Source organism: Haliotis rubra, unplaced genomic scaffold (genome assembly GCF_003918875.1).
Source record: "Haliotis rubra isolate DU_JTF1 unplaced genomic scaffold, ASM391887v1 Scf599, whole genome shotgun sequence".
Taxonomy (NCBI): Eukaryota; Metazoa; Mollusca; class Gastropoda; order Lepetellida; family Haliotidae; genus Haliotis; species Haliotis rubra.
Window position 1 is genome coordinate 606815 of NW_025767300.1, and position 16848 is coordinate 623662.

The following is a 16848-nucleotide window of genomic DNA, read 5'->3' on the forward strand; positions in this document are numbered from 1 at the left end:
CTTTGTGTATTTGAAGGGAATATGAACAGTGAGCGGTACACAGATATTCTCGAGAGACATTTACTTCCATCTGCTCACGTGTTCTATGGAAAAAAAATTATTTTCCAGCAGGACAACGACCCAAAACATGTTCAAACAATTCACAGGCCTGGTTTCGGACCCAAAATATGACATTATTAGATTGGCCAAGCTATAGTCCTGACCTAAATCCAATAGAAAATGTTTTGGGACTTATGAAGGAAAGTGTCAATAAGAAAAATCTGACAAATATTGCTGAAATGAAAGAAGAGGTCGTCCGATATTGGGACAGCATGGACCCCGACTTTCTAACTTCTTTGATCAGTAGTATGCCCTGCCGCATTGAAGCCTGCATTGCTGCCCATGGTGACTTGACAAAATACTAACTGTTCACCTGTCTTTGAATCTGGAGTCATGTTCTGCTAATATTCACATTAATACTTGAGTAATGAGTGAAAAAAATGAAAACATTTACAATCTTTAAATTCTCAATAATTTCTGGTTGTACTGTATATCCCTATACAATGCCTTCTCTGGATCTATTATTTCATTCAGTGTTTGTTAATTACATACAATCAATGACAGCATGACTACAAAATATCAAGGTGAGGTATAAATGAAGACACATATCCATGTATATTCCAATTTGTATGATTCATCATGGTCTCATACATGATTTCCCCACAAATAGTCATCCAGCTGAACATCATCACAACACACTGTCATATTTTCTCAGTCCATACACATACTAAGGGGAAAAACATTCAATAAAATTCAAACTAAAATGTCATACATATTGTCCCCTCAGTTAACAATTATACAGCTGGTTAATAGATGCTGATCAACCTTCATCCTGCTGCTACAGCATCCTCAATCAGGGCCAAGTGCTGTATGATGATGGGCCCCAGACATGGATGCTGGCTGCAGGCAAGCGGTGTGATATGCACTGGTAATACATGTACTGCACTGAAAGTCCTCCACTGGCTCTAGGCTAGGTCTTTATGTCAGGTTGATGGCCTGGGCTTCAAAATAAGCTTCCCTGTCTGCAAGGTGAAAATATAGACGATAATGAGTAATATATTGGATTTATTTCATTTACACTTGTAGGCTACATAAAGCAGATTAAAGCTCAAGCAGGGATTGTTCGTTGAGGCTAAAGTCTTTTCAAAGATCAAAGCCATTAGACTTGTTCATAAAACAATTTAGGATATGTGCACACATATGTACACACTATTTTAGTGTGGAAGCCATCTAGTCTGGGCAAGACAGTGCTTGACAGCATAACACATGCAATGATAAAAACCACTATTAAGGCAAACTCTTATAACAACAACATATGTTCTGAATAACATCACTAAACACAGATAGTAAACTGCTTTCAGTTTGGTGAAGAAAATACAACACTTGAGCAGGGCTCAATGAATACTCTGGTCCAATCAACTTGTACAAGTATGGCCACTTTTTACAAACGTTTCCATAAGCCAGGCTGGAGTCTTTTTAACTTATAATCTAGAATAACAGTGGGGAACATGAAATATATGTCATGAATGGTCAACAGAAGAGTTAGAAAAAGGAGAAAGGTTTTGGAGCCAAAATCTGATGCCTCAACACACCAAAACTTCACATGGACCATGCAATTTCTCACTGCACATAAACAGGCAGTCATTCTTAATTTAGACACTTTCTTAAAAAGTCATCAAGTCACTGAAATAATAGCATCATTGACTTTCATTATCCACAATAACAATCACTCTCTAATTCAGTAATTCTGATCAGACTGGGAATGCATGGTCTACACTGTGATGAAAGCCCAAAGGTTACCGGCTTGTCCAAAACTGACTAATCAGAAACTTGACATTAAGAAATCAAGCTGTAAAACTGCTGACCATGTGTTGTGCCACCAGTAACAAAACAACACATCCAAGCCAGATGCCAATGGCATTTTTAGCATAAAATTTGTCGTTGGTTTCATATAACATTTTGGAAGAGTCCAGATTTACACTGGAGTCTGCATATTGTGGTCAACAAACGTAACCAGAACAATGGAGATTCCAGAACTATTTCTCAAAGTGTTCAATACCATCAGGCAGCTTCAAGTTAATGTGAAAAATATTTGAATGGTTTCCTTTCTGTGGATTGATAGGCAGTACTGAGCAGTTCTGCATATATGTAATGTTAATCTGACCTGACGACGAAGTTCAAGACAATATGATGTGCACCTGTGCACACCAGACCCGTGAAGATCTGGGATAGAAAGAATATTGATCTTCAGTAACCCATGCTTGTCGTAAGAGGTGACTAACGGGATTGGGTGGTAAGGCTCGCTGACTTGGCTGACACATGTCATCGGTTCCCAATTGCGCAGATTGATGCTCATGCTGTTGATCACTGGATTGTATGGTCCAGACTCGATTATTTACAGACCGCCGCCATATACCTGGGATATTGGTTAACTCACTCATTCACTGTACATACCAACATCTACCATTCTCCAACAAAAGTGACAACGTATAGTTCCTTGTGGGTTGTGGATGTCAAGGTAGTCCTATCATGTACATTGTAACACAGTATTAATCAAAATGACAGATCTTGTGTTTCATACTTAACCCGTGCCACACTTTTTACAAACAATCTTAAAACAAGAGGTATACACTTCCACTTATTTTCTAATACAAATTTGAAACCCAATCCCAGTAGAAGCCTTATCTTTGACCTCATACGACACCTCTCTGTGTGAAGATTTAAGGATAAATCCCCAGGTCGCATCAGATATCTAAATTCTTGGTGCAGGAAATAATAAATAAAAAGAAGTTGTAATATTATATTGGAAATCCACAGCCCAATGACATCCACACTAAAAAGAGTAAACTATCGAGGGGATATTTGTGTTTTCTTTTGCTAAGATCAAAATTTCTGAATTGAGGTACTCAAGGAACTGAATCCAAATTGTTTTAGAAAGCTGATGTCTAATTGGCTCAGATACATTTGGATGCAAACAATCTATTCATGTATTGTCAGTTCTTCATGTAGAGAGATATCAAGTTAAAAGATCTGATTTGTTTTATAAGTTTGGAACAAAGTATGTCTGATTTCAGGCAAATTCCATGTATGATTTGAATTGGTCACATGACTGAAGACATAACAAAATAACACAACAAGAAACACAGATGATGAAAATGCTGGAGGTGGTACGTTACACTCAAACCACCCATAATTAACAAATCATCTGTCCTAGTTCTGTTCGCATGAAATTCTCCAAGGCCTCTGTGACTTTGGTTATGTGGGTTATTTGCTATCAACCAGTTGGTATCAAAGATGACTGGTTAACTTGAGCTTGTTCTAAATTTTTTATTTGTTCTTAAATGCTTCCACTCAGCAGTACCCCAGCTTCATAATGACAGTCTGCAAATAATCGAGTCTGGACCAGACAGTGTATGGGTAGAGATGATGAACTTCAATCTACGCAGTTGAGATACAATGACCTGTGTCAACAAAGTCAGTGAGTCATCTAATATTATCATACAATCAGCTGTAGAGTTTTGTGTCATAGCGATAGTAAGGTACCACCAACCAAGGAAATAATTGGGTCAGGTTGTCGTTGTAATTGAATAAAAAACATGCAAAAAATACAAATAGAGAATTTGACTATAATGCTAGACACAGGTAGGTGTCTCATACTTTCTCTTAAAATGGCTGGTGTGTCATGTCAAGACATGATGGCAGAGATTAGAGTAATGTTGTTTCTGTTTCACCATCCAACTTTGACATAAACCCAGGTTACTGTCCTCTTGGACAGTGTCTTCAGTAACGTGTAGTTCATGTTGATAACTATGTAAACATATATTGTAAACCATTAATAATAGAGTATTTCTATGGCGCTATTTCCATACATAAGCATACTCAAAGCGGACAATCTGATGATTATTACCCCGGATAAGCCAAGCTGAGGCACTATAAGGTTAATAGTCACATGACTTATCCCACTGGGTACCCATTTTCTGCTGGGTGAACAGAGGCAATTCTGAACAAACTCACTTGCCTAAGGTGAGACCACATGTATCACATGTGCGTCTTTGAGGTTCAGGACTTAAGTTCTACCCTTAAGTAAGTCAGTAGTCAAGCTGCCAAACATGGTCCCCCATCCAAGACCTCTCCGTGCCCAATGTTGCTTAACTTCAACTGATTTATATCCCTTTGTATACCTTCAACAGGTATTTATTTGGAAATGAAGGACAAAACATCTTAGCTAAGGGATAACTTCTTCGTACTGACCATACTGGCAACATTTGATGTCACCTCTGTTTGACAGGAAAAAATTACTCTTCTCAAATGACTCTTCACAATGGCAGATCCATAGCCATCTTTAAGAAAGCAGCTTCCTTTCGTTTTTATTGCTGCCCATCTGTACAACATAGCTACAGACTGGGAAAACCATGAAGTGAAGGAAACACAGACATTATATATCAGCACACACTGAGAATGAAAGGTGAAAAGTCTTACGTCATCACAGGACATGTTATAATCTCCAAGGACTTGCCGGCATCTCGAAGCAATTCTGTAGAAGTTAAGGATATTAACATGTGTTCTTCATTACCTCCATCTTTTCATGAACCTGAAATCTATTTGTATGCAAATACATACAATAATAACTTAAATCAAACATCAGGCATCAAGCACTTTAAATCAATAAAAATGAAAAATATTTCGATCTATTCATAAAATAATTCTGATGACAGGAAAACCTTGTATTGCTTAAATATAAAAACAAAAGAAAAAAACTCAACTAAATAAAGAACATTCCTGTAAAAATATAAACAAAATAATGACCCCCAAATGATATTAATGTGAATAACAAAATATTAAACATAAGTAAAGTATACATTGTATGTCATAAATATACATACACAAGATTAACATAAACAACCATTCAAATTATCTGTAAACATAAATGCATCCATAATAAGCTGCCTACAGAAGCAGAACAAAAAAGGGCAGTGAGTATAAATGCCCAAGTTGTTTGTGTGTATGTGCAGACTGACACAGGGCAAGCACCTGCTGTCAACACGACTAGGGCTGTCTGCCTGTTCCTGCATAATGGGCCTGGAGACAGACCAGTGCATTCATCCACCAGTCTCAGATAAATTATGATGATGAAGGCCCAGATGGAAGCATTATGTGATGTGGCTGGTGCTGAGACAAGCAGAGTTACCTCCCTTCATGAAGCTGCCTGATTCATGCAGTGTGTTCAAATACCCATGTCTGCAGGTTTTGTTTTAGATGTTTCCATATTTTGTAAATCTAAATAATAAATGTAAATAATCTAAACATGTGCTATAATGAATTCAAACCATTAATAGTATCTTTTCAACCAAAAAAGAATGAGGTACTATTTTGATTTATAAATAGGGTTGGCTTACAAATATATATATTTCTAATTGAAGTTTTTCTTAATGTTAAACCAAAACACATTTAAATAATTACACATAGAAATCAAATATATGAATTGAAATATTAATTTGCTTTTATTTAAGTTTTGATTTCAGAAGGAATGAATATTCTTTTGATCAGCTAGGGATAAGACATTTAGGGTGAACTTCGGGAACAGATTAAAGATAACATTATAACTAAAATCTTCTTAACAAACTCCGATGAACAGCATGATGAAGCTATCAGTCAGAAATTTGAAAATGAAAAATGGTTTAAAAGTCAAAAGACAATGTGCATGTTACCCATACATGATTGTCAGATAATAAATCTACTACTTTTCATGGCACAAATTGTAAAATAATACTGTAACCGTAGGTTCAAAAAGACAATTACGCATAATTAGCCATAAAACCAGTGTACCAGAGGTCCAGCAGCTCACCTTCAGTTTTAGTGACATAGTCAGCTCGGGATAAACAAACTTGTGTCCTAAACCCATCAAACACATTACTATGCATCCTCGATAATCTCCAGGGTATACATTCCAATAAATCTCCACTAGTACCCTGGATGCATCAACGGCTCTATGGCATGTACGGCCTGATAGTTTTATTACCTCCCTTTGCTGGCTTTTTATCCAATCAGGTGTCTACGCTGGGAAGTTGAGCGTACCAATCACAAGGCCTCTTTCATCACTCACTTTCGCTTCTTTCATCTAACCGATTAAACTTGGCAACACAATTATTGTTGCACAGGTACTCTGGAAGAGGTAGAAGGACTTCTTGCACATATTTTTTTAATGTTTCAGACCTGTCAATTTGAATGAATGGTTGATTTTTTCCCTAAATCTGAGTCAGACAGCAAGCAAATCTTCGCAGCTGCAGCCACCATCTTTACTGACACTGGTAATTAAGTGACAGTTGTAATGGCTTATCTGATTGGCTACGGTGAGAAGGCGGGCCCAGCAAATGTAGGTGATATAATTATCAGCTCTTTAATACTGAATATTTTACAATGCACCTTTTGATATTTTTGACTGTTTAAAGAGGCAGACCGAATGATCTGACAGCATTACTGAACATGATGATGGTTTCATCAAGTAACATTCAGAAGTGATAATACTTATGTATGATTTAATATTGAAACAATAAACATTTAAACATTAAAATAATGCAACTGCACTCAAGAAACTTCATACCAAGCATATGTGATTCAAGCATCATCATGCACAATGCAAGTAATCCTTCTCTCATCACTGTGAAATGCCGGGTTTGATTCCCCACATGGGTACAATGTGAGAAGCCCATTCCTGGTGTCAGCCAACGTGAAATTGCTTGGAATATTGCTAAAAACAGCGTAAAACCACACTCACTCAAATACTCACTCAGTCCTTTGGGTGAAGCAGGCTCCAATGTTTTGTATAAACACTATCATTATTCCTAAGCATAATTCCTCCTTCTACAATCCTCAAGCTGGTGCTGGATGAAACTCAAACTGCATGACCCACAAACATATACTTCCAAGTTTTGAATACAGTGACATATTTTCTTTTTTGTTCCATCACTGGCATGCATGGCAGTGCAAAATGACAACATACAACCCTTGAAAAATGACAGCGAACAACCAGTGTATCTGAAATCTAATTACATGTGTCAGACAGCTACTTGTAGAATTCAATCACAAATATACTCATAGAAAAAGTATCGCAACACCCCATACTTTTCACAGCATCAGCTTCCTAGATAAATTAACCTTCAAGAAGAAATTGAAACACAAATCTAAATGCAAAAAGAACTAAAAACTATAGTTTATTCACTGAAGCAAACAAAGCCAAATTCAATCCTCAAAACATCACAAGGATCAATAACCAAGCACATTGTCAACATCTCCACCAACTGCAATAACATTCCTGACCCTCCTCCTCAACTGTAGCGTTGAAGTATTACGTTCAATACTTAAGAGCTTGTTCTAATACATCAAAATTTGGTACTGGAGGATCTCTCTAGCGTATATTGTAACCTATAATGGCCCAAATATGCTCAATTGGATTGGGATCTGGACTCTGACAGGCCAAGATAGAGTTGCTACTGTATCTTGACATAAGAAATCACGAACTGCATATGGACGATGTTGCCTAGAATTGTCATCCATGAAGTCTGGCTTTGGGTTCAGGGAATGTGCATCAAAATGTTGCGCAAGAATCCTGTCTAGGATCTCAGTGATGTACCGTTGTCCATTCAGATTTTGTCTGATCGTCACAAGGTCAAGCTTACATTCATGTGAAAGGCACCCCCACAACATTAATGAACCAAACAGTACTTGATCCAAGACATTCTTTTGTGCTTATGTGGTGCCAAACACAAGATCCTGAACTAAAGAAATCTACTTCTGCCTGACCAGAGAATTCCTCCCCATGACCTCATATTCCACTGTTGTTGAGCTTAACACTAAGCTAGTCATGCTGCTTTGGGCTCTGGGGATAACAACTGACTCAACCCAGATTATCTTAGGTACTTTGGACTGTTTTGTTGGACAAACAACTATCTGGAAGCCATTCTGTTTTTAACACACCACTTGACATAAATGGATAAAGTCTTATAATTCATATTATAATTCATAATTCTTACAGTCGAGCAGTAAGAACAGTTTACTGAAACTTGATACTTCCTTATTGACAGATACATATATTGCACGTGACGCACGCCTTTGATCGCAGCACAAGCACATGTAAAATCAATGAACGGAGCGTTAGAAGGGCCAAAACAAGTATACAATCAAACATAACAATGATATAAAGTGCTATATGGGGTTAATAATCATAGGTGTTGCAAGACTTTTCCCATGTGTATACATAACAATAAAAGATCACAAGTGCCAGTGTATTTTTAAGAGACAAAGAATCATTCTGAAAAATCACCAACAACCAGAGCTTTGTTTAGTTTGCTGCAGAAAATACCTAATCATAACACTGAAATGAACTTTCTTCCACTCAAGATAGAGAGTGAAGCCGTGAGTTAGCTGGCAACAGGATCCCTTTTACATAACATATAATCACACTCACCTGCAGTCCATACATCCCCAAATTCCACACTTTTCAGAACCAAATGACAAATGTCATGTAAATGTCACACAAATGTCACACAAGTGGTATCGATGAAAAGAAACAAATCCATTCTGGTGTGGATGATAAAATGTGGACAAAGCAAAATTGTGGTCTTGTGCTGTATAACATTTTCTACTGAATGGATAGATCCATTCCTCAACTTGTAAATGTCATTGGCTCAATTTAGACAGAAGTGAAAGAATTTCGAAATACAAAAATTGGCTTCATTATTACAATGATTTGGTAAATTTAACGTAAGCTGTCATCATGTTAGTTGTATGAGATGCCATGGGGGACAGAAAAAGTCACCACAACTGTAATGAGGCTGATTGGTGCAGGTTACAATGGAAAAAGAAAACAGTATGGAGACTGATTAGCATATTGATTGTGATTACTTACATGACTATTCATTATTGCATAAATCCTCATCTAAAAACTGAGTATATGAGGGGCCATTAAGTTTTGAGCCTACTCGTATGTTACTTGTCCATTTCTGCCGTTTCAATAGGAGTATATGTGATTAGATGTCCAGAAACTAGTGACATGTGCATGTCAATATTACTTTTATGTGAATGATATAAACCATTCTTCAATATAATACAATTATTTTTATCATGCACATATCAGAAGTATTTTTGACTCAAAACATTTTGATAGCCCCTCATACTTGAGCCTGTGATCTCTCCATTTCATGGTAGGTCGCAAGTAGAGATGCTAGCCATGAACATTGGGCAAAACATCTGAGGTTGTTGAAAGGTGAAGGTCAGAAAAGTAGGTACAGATTACAGAATAAATAATCTTGTTTGTGTAATAATTACACTAAGCATATAATAATACATGCAATATAAGTAATAAAGCTTATGATAATGTATTATTTCCCTGAAATAAGTTCATCCTAGTAATTTCATCAAAAACTGTTAAAGAAAAATCTATTTTCTTCTATTCTTAATTAGATTTTTATGTGATACTCAAAGAAAATGAATATTTTTATGACAACCACTGACTAACCATATGAATTCTCCTGATACATCTAAACAAGGAGGATATTTTTCATAAAGAAAATCCTGATTTGAAAAATATGTTCTAAAAAAGATAACTATTTTAATGTCATTTCTATTCAGGGGATTCTGTGCATCCCAAATGATACTCCTTTATGTAAATCATAACGTTGTTCTATTGATAAAATATATGAAATGTAACAAAATGAATTCAAACTTCCATTAATTCATGAAATTTGATGCTGATACTTACACAATTAGGTGGGAAATGTAACTTACAGCATCATCAGTTTACATATTTCATTATCTTAAATATTATACTGTTTCAAACCATTGTTTTTGAAGAAACCAGATTCAAGTGAGGATAGTTTGGTTACTCAAGAAGAAAACAATATGAACATACACAGTAGTGGTTTATAGCAAATTCTAAACATGACAGTACAATTACAATGGTCCACAGTGAAGCTCAGCAGAGTTATGCCCCTTTTCCTTAGTGTCCGAGTAAATATCTGCAATGGATTTTGACAACACAGTTGACTAAACATCTCTGAAAATATATAATTTTGATAGAAACAAACAATTCCTTTTAATTTGAAAAGGATCCCGAGTGAGATGGGAGATTCAGAACCTGAGGAAAGATATACCCGGGGTACTTGCTTCATTTAGGGCTTTAAAATTGCAGAAAGGGCAAGGTAGAATTGAAAATAATTTGCTTCAGGGACTGTGGGACAGACTAACATCACAGGGGAAGGGTAATTTCCACCAAACAATACAAATTATGTTTACAAGGAATGGATAACATTATACAAAACCCAACAAAGACGAAAGTCACATGCATTTTCATGGTCTACATAACAATGATTATCTATTAGATAGAAGATTTGAAAAGTCTGGTTGTAGTCATTTATCAAAACTGTTCAAATACAGATGTGACGAAGATTAAAAAGGTATACAGAAGAACACAGTATTCCTTTTTAAAATAACCTTTACAGGTACCAAATCCCCAAATGTGTAAAAGTTAGTAATGATGTTAGATAATAGAAAACGTAACCTTTACATGTGGTTGTCTCTACATGATTAATTAAGTCATTCTTCAACTAAAACAGTACAAGAAATTAGCTTTGAGACTTCACAGAAATACAGTAAAACTGTGTTTGGGAATTAAAACATGTTTCACGACTTGCATGGTAAATTAACTAAACTGATGACTAAGTTTGCAGTGTACAGTGTATGTTTGATTTATAGATTAACCTAAAGTAACGTTACCTCTAGACTTGCCATTAGAGAAGTGATATTTTACATTCAATAAACCACAGACAGCAGAAAACAATTAACGCTTCATCTGTGCATTTTACTTCTCTTACACAAACTATTTTACCAGAGTTGCCTCCCTTCATTTCTTAAGCCTTTGACTCCGTGTCTGCAAGTCAACAATGCCTCTTGTGGGAATGTTTGGAGGGCTGTTAGAGTTTGCAACTTTGTATGCAACTGTAACATGCGGACTTGTGGATAACATAATACATGTAGGTGAATGCATGATCATTTTACATAATGCAATGAGTGAGTGAGTGAGTGAGTGAGTGAGTGAGTGAGTGAGTGAGTGAGTGAGTGAGTGAGTGAGTGAGTGAGTGAGTGAGTGAGTGAGTGAGTGAGTGTGAGTGAGTGAGTGAGTGAGTGAGTGAGTGAGTGAGTGAGTGAGTGAGTGAGTGAGTGAGTGAGGTTTTATGCTGCTTTTAGCAATATTCCAGCAATATCACGGTGGGGCACACCAGAAATGGACTTCACACATTGTACCCATGTGGGGAATGGAACCCAGGTCTTTGGCATGACATTTAACCATTAGGCTACACCACCACCTCCAGGTCATATCAACACAGCTTTAAACATTGAGTTAGCTGAAGGATACATGGATGGTGCCACCACCCGCTTGTGGATGCCCCAGAGGAAGAGCATGACGAGGACTAGGCAGCTGATGGTGAAGAAAGGATGGTTTAGCAGAGACTGGGTGAATGATACCTGCAACAAAATATACTGGATGGCTGATCCCGTAACAATGTTCAACATACAGGGTGACCACACCTGTAACAATATTAAACATACAGGGTGACCACACCTGTAACAATATTAAACATACAGGGTGACCATACCTGTAGCAATGTTCAACATACAGGGTGACCACACCTGTAACAATGTTCAACATACAGGGTGACCACACCTGAAACAACGTTCAACATACAGGGTGACCACACCTGTAACAATGTTCAACATACAGGGTGACCACACCTGTAACAATGTTCAACATACAGGGTGATCAACACCTGTAACAATGTTCAACATACAGTGTGACCACACCTGTAACAATGTTCAACATACAGGGTGACCACACCTGTAACAATGTTCAACATACAGGGTGACCACACCTGTAACAATGTTCAACATACAGGGTGACCACACCTGAAATAATGTTCAACATACAGGGTGATCAACACCTGAAACAACGTTTAACATACAGGGTGACCACACCTGTAACAATGTTCAACATACAGGGTGACCACACCTGTAACAATGTTCAACATACAGGGTGACCAACACCTGTAACAATGTTCAACATACAGGGTGACCAACACCTGTAACAATGTTCAAGACACAAGGTGCCAATACCTGTAACAATGTTCAACATACAGGGTGACCAACACCTGTAACAATGTTCAACATACAGGGTGACCACACCTGTAACAATGTTCAACATACAGTGTGACCAGCATCTGTAACAATGTTCAACATACAGGGTGACCACACCTGTAACAATGTTCAACACCACACCTGTAACAATGTAACACCTGTAACAATGTTCAACATACAGGGTGACCACACCTGTAACAATGTTCAACACACAGGGTGACCACACTTGTAACAATGTTCAACATACAGGGTGACCAACACCTGAAACAATGTTCAACATACAGGGTGACCACACCTGTAACAATGTTCAACATACAGTGTGACCACACCTGTAACAATGTTCAACACACATGGTGACTGATACCTGTAACAACTATGGGGTACTTGGGGCAAATATCAGGTGCTTGGGACCATGATTTACTTGAGACAAGTATGAGGTAGTTGCCTCAAACATGACACACATGAACATGCCACCAATCAGCTCTCACCAATGCTGTTCAGTACTCACCTGAGGTGTAAGGGGGTCCCAGAGCCATGTCCATGCCCCTACTGCTGTACACACAGAGATGAAGATCAGTATGACTGAAACACACAATGTACCTTCACTGACAGAGTATAGATATTTTGACAATAGTCAAGCTGGTCAGCTGTAACACTATCACATGGTTCAGTTACACCATACACATTACAATGTGTTATTCTTCAGATGTTTTCTTTCACCAACTTTGTTTAGAAGATGCTACAAGACATCCTTCCTTTTCTGACATTCTGTGTACCTGAGAAACATTACTGTAAGTTTCTCTGTGAAACATTATCATGAACAAAAACCTCAAGCAGAGCAAAGAACCCCTTTTCACAAATTTCAAGGGTCTTGTAAAGTAATCAAGTAATGTAGTTAGAAAATACAGTTCGCTCTACCCCCATGTATTGTTCAATCAAGTACAGTTTTGCATTGAACTATTTTAGTTAAAGTATGGGCTTGCCACTAGTTTTGAAGTCTTTCTTCTGCTGGTGAAAGGCCATACAGCAGAAATGATTTCATTGTCACTTGAATATTGCTTGCCAGTTCTTTCTTCAAGATTGGGAAGAGGTGAAAATTTGCTGGTGTCTAATCTGGTGAATATTGAGGATGTCCAGTAAGTTCAAAGCCATATTAAGGGGAGACCCCCAACCTCGCACCCACGCATGCACACACACACACACACACACACACAAAACACAAAAAAACAACTGTAGTTTTGTCGGAGAGTGACTCAATACTCATCCATGGTTTCAGACGGGTCAACTAGAAAGGCTAAATCTGCTTCAAAACAACATAACGTCTCATGAGAGATGTTGAACCTAGTGCATTGCTACTGTATTGGATATGTGACATTTTGTGTACGTTCAACTATCCATAATCATCTCGTGGGATTTATCAACATTTTCTTTAGTGGTGGCAGCAGAAGGTCTTTCTTATGTTGGATCATCTCAAGGGCCTCTTTTCCCCTCTTGAACTCCTGGTTGGATGTTTTGGTTCAAATGCATCCAAGCATGTTTGGAAAGTACTGAACTAATACACAGAATATACTTAGTATATATCCTTGGAGTTAGGCTCAGAACTCTCCAGCCACTTCTCATATATTGCTGTCTACAGCATGAAAGCCAATCTTGGGCTACAGCTTGTACTTACTTCTCCAGAACCTGGCTGCTGGCTGAAGCTTATCTATAACTTCTGTCAACCTCCTCTCAAACGCCTTTAAATCTAAAACACAAAGGCATCACTTCTTGAAAATTCCATCTTATTTAAATGGTTATAAGTTCAAGTCACTGTATGAGAGCATATCACAGTCAGTAAGGTATCACAGAGCAGATATTTTGATATACATTTCCTGTCTTTCTGTAACATTGAAGGCCTACAACAGATGTAGAATGTTGATTTTCAGTTCTTGTTTGCATTTACCATCTCAGCTCTTGATCGATATCATGAGCAGTGCCCCGTGCAGTTGTGGTAAGGTGACACACAACCAGCCAAGACTTGAGTCCGCTCTTTTCTAGAAGTTTGGCATACTCAGCACACATTCTAACAAAATCACTATAGAGTTGGTAATTGGGATAATAGCAATAACAACCACTTCAATGCATAATACAATATTTCCAAACTTTCAATCATGCTTAATATGAATCATATCCACTGAAAACAGTTTTTGTGTATGTAGCCTTGACAACGAGTAACTGGTGTATGATCTCTGGGACCACCTTTAGAACACAGCAAACAAACTTTACAAATTACATCACAATACCTTATGACTTAATTTGTGAAACATTGCTACCCAAAACAATGCTCTGTGATGCTAGATTGTTGCTGGGTTATCAAATGTGCCTGATTTCCTCTTAGTGTTCTGTCATCTCTCTACACATTGTCACTGAATAAGCCCAGTGCTGTTAAGAGTTTGTGTGCTAAAGATAACTGGCAACAGCGTATTATACAGCAAGCGCCAGTTTATGAAAGCACGTTTATGTTAAATATATTTTATATTTAGCTTTCAACGTAATCTATGGGACTAAATAAATCATAAATAGGAACTAATATACACTGTACATATATATATATTTTTCATTCCGCCAGGGTGAGACTAAGACCAGTGACAAATCTTCTGAGAGGTTCAAACACTTTAATGCATCAACCATACACACCACTCAACAGTGATAAGCACAATAATAATGGCGACCGTAATGGGTCGCAGCAATGACGTTTTCAACACAACTTATTAACATAAAAGGCCTCTGCTGACATTCTGTAATTTTATGTCATTATACAGTAAAGCCGAGGTATGAATGCATTACAAAGGACATGCAGACATATTCGTGTTGCTTTGGTCAATAAATGTATTTATTAGAATTATTTTTAGGTGTTTAGAGTTAGGGTTTGGCAGCTAATCCAATATGGTAGGTAGGTGTCCCCTGCAATGCATATGTGCCAGGAATTTTTTTGGGATATTTTTAGCTTTCGCATCTTTAATACTTTTTTCACACAAAAACGTCGAAAATACACAATTAGATGGTTTAGTGGAGAATATTTGGTATAATGGAAATTGTCCTGGAACTAGCAATTAAGCCACTTTTAAACACTAAATTTGTTCAGCAATGATTTGAAAGCTCGCTCACACTTGCGGCATGTTTTAAATGCGACATTTTAAAAAGAACATCATTCATGCATACTGTGAATTTGACGTCTGATACCTCATCTGCTCATTCCACAACACTTGCTATCTTATAGATTATGGAATGGGACGAGTGTGCCAGAAGGTGTCAGGATCACTCGTAAAAAAAGTCTGTTGGGGAGTACTGCACTTTACCAGGCTCACTTTTTCAGATTAATTAGCGCTGCTGGAACTCGAACACACTTCACTGGATTACTGACTCCGGTAATAAGTGACGTAATGAGCGGACGCAAGCGCATTGGTTTGTTTACATTTCTCGCGCTTCCCCCTCACTGTGCCACACCCTTCCCATTAATTTTTTTCACGCCATTATTTCTTGGACTGACGAGTACCAGATGGATCAAAATGTGTTTCCATTGGATATAATAGGATTACACTGCCCTAAGGTAAGGTCTAACCCTAAATAAGGATCGGAAAGGGTCCCTAACCCTAAGGAATCAATAAGGTTCCCAAACCCTACCCCACCCCCAACCCTAACCCTAAGGATCGGAAGGGTGCTAATCCTAAACCCTAAGGATCGTAAAGGGTTGTTTGACTCTAAAGATGTGTCAGCTCCCTAAGGATCATAACTCTAAGGATGGTTGACTGGCAAGTGAATTACCGCGATATAGCAATTACCGCGATATAGCAATACAGCGCTGGAGACAACGCTGTAGCGCTATACCGCGATAATTGCCCTGCGACCAGCAACGAGGGCTGCGCCTAGTAAAGTGCATTCTAACCGTCTGTAGATTAAAATCATGAGACTCTGTGTTTAATCGTAACCTTCGTGTTGACTCTTTCTGTTCATTTCCGTAATGTCTCAGGCATGACTAGATACAATTTATACTTTGTGTAACAGTGTGGACGGGCTAACAATCCATGGGTTGCGTCTGACAAAATCTTGCAGAACTGATGCCGGTCTCAGTGACACATGACCTACGGCTTGGAACGTCTTCACGAGAAGTTGTTGTGCTGTATTCTAAAGTGGCTTCCATCTCTGATTTAAAATGTATTTAATACATATCCGTTTTCAAGTGATAAAGTTCCCATTACCTTATGATTAATGCTAATACATTAAGGTGAAAAAGTGTTACCCTTGACTGTAACTGCTCAGTTTCGGTTTGTTTGTTTTTATTTAGGCATGAAACGTCTTCGAGTTATGAAAAGAACTGGAGTCGAGAAGATTTTGGAAGGTGTCCTTATGAGACATGTTGTTTTCAAGACTAAGCATGTTTACACACCAAATTGACGATAACAGTTTAATTGTAGTTTTAAAAAGATCGCTGTCACTATGAAACATATCCTCTTTCAATTTTCAAAATAGCATTCTTGTGATGATTCTTCGTTTTCTCTCCTTTTAGAAAGTTACCTTCCGTCTGTTCTGCCATGATGATCTGTTTACGTTATGCTACTTCATCTGCGATTGGCTGATTCAAGA

General features: G+C 37.7%; 1 protein-coding gene across 1 annotated transcript; it reads right to left on the reverse strand.

Annotated features, from left to right (window-relative positions):
• Nucleotides 1-488: 488 nt before the first annotated feature.
• On the reverse strand, nucleotides 489-16838 carry LOC124255240 (nuclear envelope phosphatase-regulatory subunit 1-like). Its single transcript, XM_046689098.1, has 6 exons — nucleotides 16780-16838; nucleotides 13898-13969; nucleotides 12734-12807; nucleotides 11450-11559; nucleotides 4519-4573; nucleotides 489-1061 (listed from the first exon to the last, which is right to left on the reverse strand). Exons 1-6 carry the CDS (start codon nucleotides 16796-16798, stop codon nucleotides 1023-1025), a joined length of 369 nt encoding a protein of 122 aa, XP_046545054.1. The 5' UTR covers nucleotides 16799-16838; the 3' UTR covers nucleotides 489-1022.
• Nucleotides 16839-16848: the final 10 nt, after the last annotated feature.

Coding starts and splice junctions, on each gene's coding strand:
- LOC124255240 (XM_046689098.1), bottom strand. Junction 4,574..11,449: donor CGGGTGGTGGCACCATCCAT/GTATCCTTCAGC, acceptor TAACTTCTACAG/AATTGCTTCGAGATGCCGGC. Junction 1,062..4,518: donor ATAACATGTCCTGTGATGAC/GTAAGACTTTTC, acceptor TTCACCTTGCAG/ACAGGGAAGCTTATTTTGAA.